The 13450-nt window shown below is 32.7% G+C and overlaps 1 protein-coding gene across 5 annotated transcripts in view; it reads left to right on the forward strand.

Annotated features, from left to right (window-relative positions):
• LOC145258241 (transcription factor CP2-like) overlaps nt 1–13450 on the forward strand; it is a 109229-nt gene that overhangs the window by 88066 nt on the left and 7713 nt on the right. For all 5 annotated transcript variants that reach the window (XM_080116204.1, XM_080116205.1, XM_080116207.1 and 2 more), the window contains 2 exons: nt 7227–7276; nt 10327–10469. In XM_080116204.1, coding sequence (XP_079972330.1) covers nt 7227–7276; nt 10327–10469 — 193 coding nt within the window. The remainder of the gene's footprint in view (nt 1–7226; nt 7277–10326; nt 10470–13450) is intronic.

Below are 13450 nucleotides of genomic sequence, written 5' to 3' on the forward strand. Positions count from 1 at the left end.
CATTTTTATAATAATGAACATTAAAGTATTTATTTAGATTTTTATTTCATAATCTTTCTTTCTAAAATATATGATGCATTTTTCATCACATTTTTTGAAAGTTTATAAGATATTCCTGTTTCAGTTATTGGATCAACTGAGCTAAGAATATTTCAAAATTGATATATTTGGATGTGATGGATAATAGAAAGATGGAAAGGGTTCATTTGGTTGTAAAAATGTCACTTTCACTTCACCATTATCTGGATTTTTGTCAAGTACACATCCTAACCACCAATTCCTCTCATAAAATTCTGTCACAAATCCGTTAATGTCTTCGAACTCCATATTGTTCCGTTTTGTGATTCGAATTACTCTTCCTTGTGTTGACACTTTTTATTTCCACTTCTCTCTGAGAGACAGGAATGAAAGTATGTAATTTTTGTGTTCCCATAATTGTGGAGGAATTGCTAAATCTATCTTCTAAATGTTTACTTCCTTTATCCATTCTGCAGTTGAGAAATATGAGAAATATATTCCAGAAATATTTTTATTGCATAATAATACAGCTGCCTTGGTGTCATTTGTTCATTATATGGTTGATGCAGGCTAGCTTTTGCTGCTAACCTTTTTACAGTGCCACCTAACCCATACATGGTCCTTTCCCATGAAAAGTAGCAAAAAAGTGCCATTCTGCATCAATACCGAAATCAGATTTATGGTTGCACAGATTTATAAAGTTTAAAAATTTTTTATTATTTGTAACAGTCCCATCAGAGAAATATATCATTTTTTGTACATTAAAATTTATTTCTTTTAATTTTTCTATAACCTTTCTTTGAAACAAATGGACAGCTACTGCATCATGCTCAAGACAATCAGATATTATAACAAAATTAATATGCTCAAGGTCAATTCTATTTCTATAGTAGCAGATGAATGGGTGCAATGTAGCTTGATCATTATTCCAGTGGAAACCTTGAGCTGAATCTTTCAAAATAAATGAATAATTTTCAGAAAAATCTGCTATTGCTAAGACTTCACCAAACTTTAAAGAACCTTTTCTATCAGAACAAAAGTTTGATTGTGCTTTGGTAATGAAATTATGCTTCTTCAATTTTTTAAGGCCTGCATGGAAAGTTTCGATAAATTCCTCTGTAGATTGTGATAGTTTGTAGAATGGTTCTATCAGTTGATAACTACTGTTTGTATACAAAATCATCAATTGAGTTTTTTTGAAAAATTTCTTGCATAACAAAATCATCCATCAGTTTGTTGCAAGATGAGCAGTTACCCAAGTAACAATTTGTCGATGCTTCATTGCATGTAACAGCAAGTATGCAGTGATTGTAATCTGTCAAATGATGACTTTCTCCTTCAGTCAGTTTAGCCAGATGAGATCCTGTAATCATCAACTTTATATTCTGATGGATTGTGCAAATGCAAACAGTATGAGTCCCAGCACCACCTGCTAGCACGCATTCTTTTGGCCTAAGCTTGGTGAATTTAGAGAAGCCTATTTTCTCTTGGTGCTTTGATGTGAATAATTTAAATGCCTCTTTCAGGTTACAGAGAACAAGATATTTTTGTTCCTGAACCCGTTCCCCATCCTTTAAAACAGTTTTGTAATCATTTTTCCCAGGCATGACTCGACTGATTTCTACACTTTTGTAAAACTGAGTTACTTTATTAATTGTATCTTGTGGAAATCTAGTTTTTCGTGTATTTGGCAAAGATAAGATTCCTTCCTCATTCACAAGTTTAACAAAATATATTTAAATCGATTGAAATTACTATTTATTATCTTTCGATAAGAGTTCCAATAAATAAAAAAATATTTTTTTTACATTTTAAATGCACAAATTGGACAAAATCTTAACTTTAATTTGGAAATAAAAAATTAATCCTTTTTAGAATGATGTTTTTTTTTCTCCCGTTGAATTGCGAAGAAAAAAAACTTCCTAAAAGTTAATTTTTAAAAGATTAAAACTCCATTATTTCAAAACAATGTTCCATTACAACATAGATTAAAAAAAACTGTTTAAATTTTATTTCAATATTAAGCTATAATATAAACATGATTCTTGCCATCTATTTCATTGCCAGATTAGACAATTGAAAAATATTGTGCGAAAAATTAACTCTTTCAAAGATCACTACGGTTTCTAGTTTTTACCAAATAAAGTATGGAAACCCATAATTAATCAAAGGAACAGTAATAAATATTTAGTAAAACCGTATTTTATAGTTAATATATAAATGTTTATAATATTACTAATCATTAAACTGTGTAAAACTTAAAACCTAACAAAGTTATAACAAAGATTATTGATTAGTTGCCATTTGAAGAATACAAAGGTTTAAAAAGCATTAAGTTGCTTCTGCCGTTCCATATTTCGTAAAGTCAACACAAGTTTGACGTCACAGGATTATGTACAAAATTCTTCACCAACGTTTGGAGGTCCCTAAAAAAACACCCTCCCCATGTTAAGAATGGCTTTCGAAATAATGTTATTTCAGCATAGTACCTAAAATACACAAGTACAAAAATAGGCAAAAGAAACAAATTCATTTCTGTGTTTACAAAATAGGGTATTGATTTACTATATAATGCCGTAACTAAAAAGTGAGCACCCCTTACAAATGTCAAAATATTAACTTTAAATTTTTTTTTTTTTCTTTAATAATCTTGCATATAAGTGTCCATTCAATAATAATCCACGGAAAAATAGCAAGAAACCGAACAGAAACATATTTTTAGTAGGAGTGACGCTCCTACAGGTTCACCATTTTAATAAAAATATCTACTAAAATTCTACATGAAATTAATGAAAATAGAACTTACATTTTTATGGTGACTGGCAAAATGTCAATCTTGTAGCATGAATTTTTGTGTCTTATCTGTTCCAAGTCAAACTCAACTGGCAAAACGATTTCAATATTATTTTTTTTTACATTTTTTTTTATTGGTTTTTATCTTCACCAATCCCTCTACTACATATATTGAGAACTTATTTTTATAACAGGCAGTAGTCTCAAGTAAAGGGACGGTGACTTCAAAAATTAAAAGATGTATAACATAAAGGTGATAAAAGTTTCACTTACTGAAAAACCAAAGTATTTTAATATCTTTTAGCACTTTCTTGTCAGATTTGTTAATGCTGAAGGACTGGGCAGGAAAAAGGTCATGTTTTATGGGTTTTTTTCACACAGCTAAAATAAATCCACATCATATTTTTATGTTAACTTTTCTTTTCACTAGTAGCTTAAAAATAAATGTTCTACATATTATCTTCTTACATCAAAGATGGCTTTCCATGTGGTAGGGATATCTCCAGAGAAGACCCTAATTTACCTTATATGTGCTTCTGGGTTGCACTGGCTTAAACCACTGCATTTATATTTGCCCTCTATCGCCCCCACAACAGTGGGGTTACTATCTTTAAGAGCATATGAGAAAATTGACCACATCCTGTCTGCTATTCCTTCGGCTAACATTCACATTTGCGGTGACTTCAATGTCCATAATGTGGAATGGCTGACCCACTTGAATAAAACTGATGACGAGGGGAGGTTTTGTCATGATTTTGCCATTGCCTATGACTTCCCTAAGATTGTTCACGAACCCACTCTTGTGCCCGATACTACCGATCAGTATGCAAGCCTTCTAGACCTTTTCCTCACAACTTCCCCTGAGCTATGTTCATGTTTTGTTCTATCTCCTCTGGGATCCTCCGACCACTCTGTTGTAGCAGTTAAGATAAAAATGAAATGTAATAAGTCTTCAGACGTACTTCTCCACCGTACTGTATATCGATACTCTATGGCTGACTGGGATAGCTTCCGTACATTCATATCTCACCTATGTGTCCTCTATAGTATCAGACCTGACCAAAAGGTTAATTGTAGGCATAAACCGATTCATACCAACCAAAAAATTCCAACAAAAATCTAACAGCCAGCTGAATGTGCTGCTACCATCGCGCACAGAAATCACTTTTTCCATAGCTACCACCGTAATAGATGTACTGAGACTAAAGCTGCTTTCAGGACTGCCAGTAACCACTGTAAAAGAGTAATAAAAAATGTAAGAGAGCTATATGCTCAGTCTGTTAAATCCAAAGTAGCTGAGCAGCAGCTTGGTTCCCACCAGTTCTGGCAAATAGCAAACAGGATCTTGAACAGAAGTGTGCGTTCTATCCCAAATATCATCAATGGACCTGAGGTCATCTCGTCAGTATCAGACAAGGCCAAGAACTTTGCAGCTAATTCTACCTTATGCGACAAAGGCCATCAACTCCCCGTATTTCCTCCTATAACAGACAACACGCTATGCAACATACAAATATCTGTGTGTGAGGTTGCCAAGCTAATCAAGAACCTTGATTCCAGTAAAGCAACTGGCCCTGACAGCATTCCAGTTATAGTGCTGAAAAAGCTCCAACCAGAACTTGCCCCCTTTCTTACAAAACTATTTAAGTGTTGCCTTAAGGAGAAGTGCTTTCCAACACCCTGGAAAACCTCATCAGTATGCCCTGTATTTAAGAATTCAGGTGAAAAGTCATCTCCCTCTCAGTACAGACCAATAAGTCTCCTGTGTGTCATGAGTAAGTTGTTGGAATCCATATTAAATAAAGTAGTCAATCACTTCAACAGAAACAACCTTCTTAGTGACATGCAATATGGTTTCCGTTCTGCAAGATCTATAGCAGATGTGCTAACAGTTATCTCATAGGATTAGTGAATCTCTTTACAAAGGCTTCCTTTCCAGGGCAATTGCTCTTGACATATTGAAGGCCTTCGATAAAGTATGGCATAAAGGCCTACTTCACAAGATTTCCAGCTATGGTATCACTGGAAATGTTTACTCAATCATTAAATCATTTCTCTCCGATAGGTTCATAAGAGTAGTGGCTGATGAAATCAGAGGCCCACAGTATCAGAAATCAGAGGCCCACAGTATTAATGCTGGAGTCTCTCAGGGGTCCATCCTGGGCCCAACTTTCTTCCTGATCTACATCAATGATCTCCCAAAACACATACTTAAATCATTCGTTGACATCTATGCTGATGACACGACCATCTATGGCAACACATCAAAGGCCGTAAATGACCAAGTTCTCTGATTCTCTCTCCTCTGATCTTGAGTGCATGGTACAGTGGGGAAGAGGTGGCTGGTCACTTTTAATGCATCCAAAACCAAGCTTTTATCTTTACATCATCAACGCCCTGATCCCATCTAGCATCAATTGAAATGGATGGCTCTCGTCTTGGGGAGGCTCCATGTTTTGATAAGCTTCTGGGTTTGACCTTTACTACTGGTCTGAAATGGAACAAGTACATCAGGTCTGTTGCCAAGGATGCTGGGAAAATGGTGGGATCCTTCTACCACTCCAGAAGATATCTCACTACGGATACAATTCTCTATCTGTATAAAAGCCAAGTACGTCCAAGGATGGAGTACTGCTGCCACATCTGAGCAGGATAAGCTACTAAAACAGCCTATCCTGCCTTGACAGAGTACAAAATAGACTTCGTGATTTAGTGGGGGATGCCCTTTTCTCTTCCCTGCAGCCTCTCTCCCACAGAAGAGACGTTGCGAGCCTGTCTTTATTTTATCATTATTTCCATGGCAAGTGCTCGTCTGAGCTCCAATCTCTCGTCCCCCATCGCCAATCTTTCACGAGAAACACCCGTCTGGCTGAAACTACTGTCAATAATTTTCCCCACTCTTTATCTGTGCCTAAATCCAAACGTAGATTTCATGAGCAGAGCTTCTTTCTCAGAAGTGCACGACTTCGGAACTCTCTTCCATTTGCCTGTTTCCCACCTGACTACAACTTGGATGTCTTCAAGTCCAACATAAACAAATTCCTGACAAACCTCCCCCTTAAGACACTATCAAGTCTCCAATACTAATGATTACTACAATATTATCTCATTGATTACTGTATACGCAATAACCCTTATCCCTGAGTGGCCTCCGGGCCTTGATAAATGGTGACTCCCATGTAAAAAAAAAAACAACATTTTTTGGAATCGTTTTGTCACATAGGTTTTCTGATTCCGATACCTAAAAAAGTTCTAGATTCTGATGAACTGCCTTATCACTAATTATATCACTATTTTCAATAACAAAATCTGTATTGCATTAAAAAACAAAAAAATAAAACAAATGAAAATTCAGTTTCATCAATTTTTTTTTTTTTTTTTTTTTTTTTTATATACTTTTTGACCATCGTCTTTATGTAAATATTAATCAGCATCAAAATAGCTTTGCAAAGATATCAAACTTGACCATATTGGAAACTATCAAAATGTTTTATATGAAGTCGCAGGTACTAGGTTCCGCCATTTTGAATTTGCCCACTTCTTTAAAACGCTTGTAACGATAGTTCTACTTAAAGGCCCATCATGAAATTTGGAATATATACTGACATAAATATTCTGTCAAAATTTAAAAGAAATTGAAAGAACGGTTTTTGAGATAATTCAGGTTAAAAGTTAAGGTCAAGGTCAACTTTTTTAATTTGACCTTGAAAAAAAATATTCCCAGATAAAATTATAGATCTATCCAAGTACTTTAAAATGATATATGAATGAACTTTATAGGCCCATAAACAACAGATATTGTCTTATAAAGTTGGTTACTTCTTCATAAAAATTCATTTTTATAAAAGATCAAGGTCCTATCTCAGGAACCCCTTGACCTTGAGATGTTAAACAAGTGCCATTTAATTCCTTTCATGGAGATCTAAGAGCGTAGCAAATTTGAAAAAAAATCTGTCGGACGTGGTTTGTGCCCCCCCCCCCCCAAAAAAAATTTGTCGATTTGACATGGAATGAGCCATATATATATATATATATATATATATTATTAGTTTGAATGTAATTTATGTATTAGCACTTGTATTAATTTTTATGTATCATATCTGGTGCTACCAGATCAGGCTGTTTGAAGATACTGGCACCTTGATCTAAAATGGACCAAATATTAATGTTATTGTTTACCCTTTCCCTTTGAAAACTCAATCATGTTTTGCAAAGTTGGAAACCAAGGCAATTTTTTTTTTTTTTTTACAAAACAATCAAACCAAACACTATGAATAAATATTTGAACATATAAATAGCTTGAAGCATAAAATCTTTTTCCAAAATTACTGAATTCAGCATTAAATGACCCAAAAAGTGTTGGTATGATGTGAAATAAAAGCAAACAAATTTTGTGTATATCATTTTTTTTCCAGGTGTGTGAGGCCGAGGTTAACGATATTTGTTTGTCAAGAAGGGGACCATGGTAAGTAAAATGAAGAATTTTGCCATAAAAATATAAATCACATTAATCACAATACTACATATTAACAAAAAAAAAACAGTCTAATTATATCAACCATATTCTTTCAAGTGTTGTCTAGTGATTTTATTTTTTCAGTTGTGTAGCCATCCTGAATTTCCTTCTCTGTATTAGTTAGAACTAAGTATCCCAACTCAAAACGTCATAGATCTTTGCAAAAATATAAACAATTATACAAAATTTATTTTTGTAGCTCTATTAGCCACCGAATTAGAACAATTCAAAATCTGTTGGAGATTTGAAAATTGACAATCTTATGTGATTGTGGTTCATAAGTCAATTTTCACTGGAAAACTAAAAATACAGGCTTCAAACAAATGAAAAATCCTTACAAATTTGGTGTCATCTGGTAGTAAATAAAATTTCTCATATCGGTAGCAATAATTATTAGATTTCATTACCTTCTATTGCCACACTTTTTTCATGTAGAAGTCATGTAAAAAAAAAAAAAAAAAAAAAAATTAGGGTTTGTATTACTGTACACATAAATTTGAAAAAGTTGTCAAAAAACAAATATATAACAAATAAATGTTATCAAAGGCAAGATAAGTTACTTTTCTACCAAACTGGATATATTTTTCGTGTTTTTACTCAATGTAACATGTTTATTCAGCTCGAAAACCATACAGTGTTTAGCGATGTATTGGAACATTCAAGATGGCGTCTTATTCTCTCTTTAACACGGTAAGTGTGGGAAAAGATGTTATAAATAAAAAACTGGATAAAATACTGTTAAAAACTCGCTCAATATATGTTACTGTGGCATAGGTTGACATATTTGGCGGGTTTTTAATAGTATTTTGTATAGTTTTTTTATTTATAACACCATTTTCCATACTTACAGTGTTAAAGAGGGTGTGAGACGCCATCTTGAATTTTCGAATACATCGATAACACTGTATGTTTTTCGAGCTGAATAAATATGTTACATTGAATAAAAACACAAAAAATATATCCAGTTTGGCAGAAAAGTAACTTATCTTGCCTTTGATAACATTTATTTGTTATATATTTGTTTTTTGACAACTTTTTCGAATCTGTGTACAGTAATACAAACCCAAAAATTATGTAGAAGTTATGTTCCGTTTGAACAGTATATTGAAGCCCACTGGATCATAACACAGAGGTCAAGAAAGATGTCTTTTTTTAATAGTCAAACAAAAAAAGCACCCACCCCTCCTCAGATTTGGACCATGACAAAACTAATTGCTACCTTAAAAGGTAGTTATTTCCTTTGGACTGAGTTATCAACCTTAGAATAAAGAAGAATCTATCATAACAGTTTGGGAAGTAAACAATGTGCCTCCATCACAGACTATTAATCATTAGGAATCAAGTGACTTCTACATTACTATTTAATCTGTAAGTTGTTAAATAAATCTGTTAAAGATTGTACTTTATTTGACTAAGTAACAATTCATCTTCCTTCTGGTATTTTTTAGGTTTAGCTGGATTCCAAGACAAGAAGTAAAAGTATTTCAGCTGTTTGAATGCAAACTTTTACTATTAACTCACACGTGCAAACTAAAGCACAAAATCACTGGAGTTGAACATAAAAAAATCTAAATCTTCAATAAAAACAGAAGACTATGGCTAAGTGATAACATGCTACATAAAAATATAAAATAAAAAAAATATTGTTTGATGAGGACTCTTATGTTTTGAAAATTAGAATTTAAATGAATGTTTATATGAAAAAAAAATCTGCATTTTTGACTGGTCTCTGAACCATTATAATCTCCCTCTCCCTCTCTCTCAGCCTCATGAGGATTTGTTAGGTAATAGAAAATTCAGTCTTATATATTTTCAAAACTTACTCTCTCTCTCATTCATATATATATATATATATATATATATTACCTAACAAATTCTCATGAGGCTGAAATGCAGAAAATTCTGTGTAGCTTAGTTGCCATATATAGTTTCAAATCTTACTATCTAGTTCTACTTGTGTATTAAGCACCGACAAAGTAAATACTGAAAATATTTACATAATATTCTACACATGTATAAGTTCTGATAGTAAATTTTTTATATATACTAGCAGTTCAGCCTGGCTTTGCTCGGGCCTTATGTACTATTCATAACTTTATGTGCATTTTGACTTGTGTCCAGGTAACCTACATCTAAAATTTTAAGTGTTTAGACCCAAAATTGGCAAAGTAGTTTGATAGTCTGCAAAGGTCAACTCTTTCAACTTTGACCTCTTGGCAGCCAAATTTTCGCTCAAAAACTGATTAAAAAGCTTGCTTCATGTCTGAATACCTTTTATGTAAAATTTCAAATATTTAGACCCAAAATTGGCTGAATAGTTTTCTAGAGACTGCAGAAGTCAAATCTTTTTAACTTTGACATCTTGGCAGCAAAATTTTCAGTTAAAAACTGATTAAAAAGCTTGCTTTATGTCTGAATACACTTTATGTAAAATTTCAAATGTTTAGACCAAAAATTGGCAGAGTAACTTGGTAGAGATTGCAGAGGTCAATTTTTTTAAAACTTTAACCCCCTTAACATTTATTGTTTTAGGCTCAAATCAACTTAAAGTTTGATTCATATCCAAATAACCTACATCTAAAATTTCAAGTGTTTAGACCCAAAATTGGGGGAGAAGTTTGGTAGTCTTTGACCCTTTGACAGCCAAATTTCTGGCCGAAAACCGATTAAAGATTTTCCCAAATCTCAATAACCCTTATGTCAAATCTTGAGTCTGTAAACTGAAACTTGACACTAGTTTGGTAGAGAAATGTACAGACACAGATACACACACATACAATTTCACTTTTATAGATAAATATAAATCTGTTTCAATAGGGCTTGAGACATTGGGTCACATTTTTTGTAGTGTGTGGGTGTGTGTATATATATATATATATATATCAATTTATTTTATTTTTTTTGTATGATCTGAAGTATATAGTAATTTAAAATATGACCCATTTTTGTTTCGTCTGCTCAGTTAAATAGTTTATTAAAATATAATTTTTTTTTTATAGCTTACCATGCAGTTTTTCTTGATAATCCAACATCCAGAGAAATAACCCAAAAACTTGCTGATCTCTTTACACTGGAAGTACATCAAATCTCCGAGATGTTCTGGCAAGGGCCATCAGGAATTCATATAGTTGTAAATGATGAGGTAAGGTTACTGACTTGATAACCAAAATGGCACACTCTTGAAAATTTGCATGAAACGAAAGAAAAACAAAATGGTGATATATAGTTTGCTTAAATTAAAGCATTGTGTCTAGTATATGAATTTGAATTATTTTAAGGCGATGCCAATGCAATTTTGGTTGAAATACCATGTGATAGAGAATCAATCAAGGCAAAATTTAATAGGAGAAATGACAATCTTGCAGGCTTCAATAATTCTCAATTAAATATTTACAAACCTAGTGTGTTGAATCATAATGATGAGTTATGGTGTCATTTAAAAAAAAAAAAAATTAATTTTCAAGGTAACACCAGCTTTTCAAAAATAAATCTCTACTCCATTGAAAAACACTTTGTGACTTGAGTAAAGATTTCTTTTTTGAGTAGGTGTTATTTCAAAAATTAAAAAAAGATAAAATCTGACATCATACACTGACACAGATTTCGTATGCTACATTATTAAATATTTCATTGAAAATTAATATTGTCATTTCATTAAGTTACCTTTTCATTGTGATTTTTTTTTTCAGTCTCTCTGAAATTGTATAAAATATTTTGCATTAGTTCAAAGCAAATTGTTTCTGTTTAAAACATAACTCCAATGATTTTGCTAATGAGAACAATATGTTAATACATTTATCATAGTTACTTGCTCTCTCTGCAGCTTATTTTTAATTTTTTTAATTTTTTATTTTTTTGCACGAATTTCACATGGATGTTTCTTCATATTAACTATAAAGCAGTAGAAGCTAGATAAAGATGGAAATTGATTTACCCATGTACTTTATGAACATCACCGAAAAAGTGGGTGTAGACTTGTATGCAAAGAAAAGTAAATAGAAAAGTGGAAAACCACAAAATATAAAAGACGGAATTACGTTAAAAACCGTATCAGTTGATTAATATTTAGTTTCTTTAATAATTTTTTCAAAGTTAATGGAGATGATGTTCTTGATAATACTTGTACAAAAAAGAAAAAAAAGCAGGAGAGATGCATCCTTGTGTGTTCACTGCACTGATCCATTGCTTGTGTTAGTTCAAAGTTGTTTGATTTCGACACTAGTTGCATTGCCAATTAGTGCTGTCATTGAGTAATTCTATTTTCTGACAAACCCACAACTCGAGTTTTAAAACAAACTAGCACACCACCTGGCATTGCCTAATCATAAAATAAGCTAAGATATATTAATTTATGCAGATTTTGTATTTATTATCAAAGAAACAATTTTCTGTTGATTATTATATTGTACCCGATATATATAGTAGTAATTTCAAAAGTTTTAAAAAGATTTGGGTGTCATCAGCTAGAATCAAAACCAAAATATTTAGCTATCAGATAAACACTTATGTATTTAGACATTGAATCTGACGATTTTTTTTTTTTTTTTTTTTTTGCGGTAAAATCGTGCAGGCATCTTATCTAGATTTAAATGCGAGATATATATATATGTATGTGTGTGTGTGTGATTCAAGCAAGGACACTTGGATGATCCAGTTTTATAATTAAGCTAAAACAAAGGTTTTTCTTTTCGAGTTTACAATGATGTTGCTTTTCTTGTACTAAACAAGACTTGCAAATCAGACAGGTCGATTTTGCTTGGAGAAGCAAATAAATCTCAACTGACTGTAAGCTATGCAGAGTGCCAACTCACTGCCAGAAAACTAAACAATCTCCTCGAATATAGAAACCTACTTGAAAATACTAATCTGTTTCTCATTTGTAAAAAACAAAAAACTAACCCTTAGTCCCATATTTAGTTGCCCATTACTTTTGCCAAAACTCGAATGAATCATAACCATAGATCAAGGAAAGTCATATCTATAGTACATTTATCATTTTGAGGCTTCATCTCTCAGCATAAACTCCCATTTAAAGAGACATCAACTTTTTTCCAAAGAAAAATCATTTTTTTGGATACTCAAAAACTCTGGATCCGACACAGTTTCCAATTTCTTGTGTGGCCTCTTTTCTACTGTCTAAATATTTTTCACTTGCAGCAATTATTTGCATGAATTGCAATTATGCAACCCACAAAAACCTACTGTTGAGTGCATGTTTACAGAAGAGTTTGATGTAAGAGTTAATACTTAACAGCAATAGATATGTTGCTGATTAATATTTAGACCTTGGTCATCATAGAAAACAGTATTGGGTTGGACTCTGATGTAGCCATATTTCCTCTACATAATTTTATCTCCTGCCCTCTTCTTTGCACCTCTATTCCATATTTAAAACCAATGTTTCCCAACCTTTTTACCTTCATGGAACCCTTCCAATAATAATGTCCTGAGAAACACGTACATGAAATATTTTACAATATTATTTCTCCTTCATAATGCAAGTAATATTTTTCTTTTTATAAGCAGTTTAGGGTAAAAAAAACATTGAAAAAGAACTTGTTTACGTTGGATTTGAAGACAATCAAATTGTAGTCAGCTGGAAAGCAGGCAAATGAAAGAGTTCCACAGATGAGCAGTTCTAAGAAAGAAGCTTTGTTCATGGAATCTACATTTTAGTGTGGAAAATTGATAGTGGTTTTGGCTAGATGAATGTTTTTTGTGAAAGTTTGGTGAGAGGGGAGGACCATAGATTGAAGCTCAGACAAGCATTTGCCATGAAAATAATGATAAAGCAGAGACCGGCTCGCAATGTCTTTTCTGTGGGAAAGAGATTGCAGGGAAGAGAAAAGGGCATCCCCCACTAAGCTATGAAGTCTATTTTGAACTGTCAAGGCAGGATAAACTGCTTCTAGCAGCTCCTGCCCAGATGTGGCAATAGTACTCCATCATTGTCTTCTATAATTAGGGAGTTAACTTGGTTCATTTTACCACCTGAGAATATTGGTAGGAGTTCTTAATGTAATATTGAATCATATTTAGCAGAATTGATGTTTCCTTTGCAGTTCACCAGGTCTGAGCAAACATCACTCCAAATTGCACCTAATACTATAACTGAGAAACCCC

This window comes from Euprymna scolopes, chromosome 33 (assembly GCF_053919585.1).
Source record: "Euprymna scolopes isolate OS-2025 chromosome 33, ASM5391958v1, whole genome shotgun sequence".
In the NCBI taxonomy this organism is placed as follows: Eukaryota; Metazoa; Mollusca; class Cephalopoda; order Sepiida; family Sepiolidae; genus Euprymna; species Euprymna scolopes.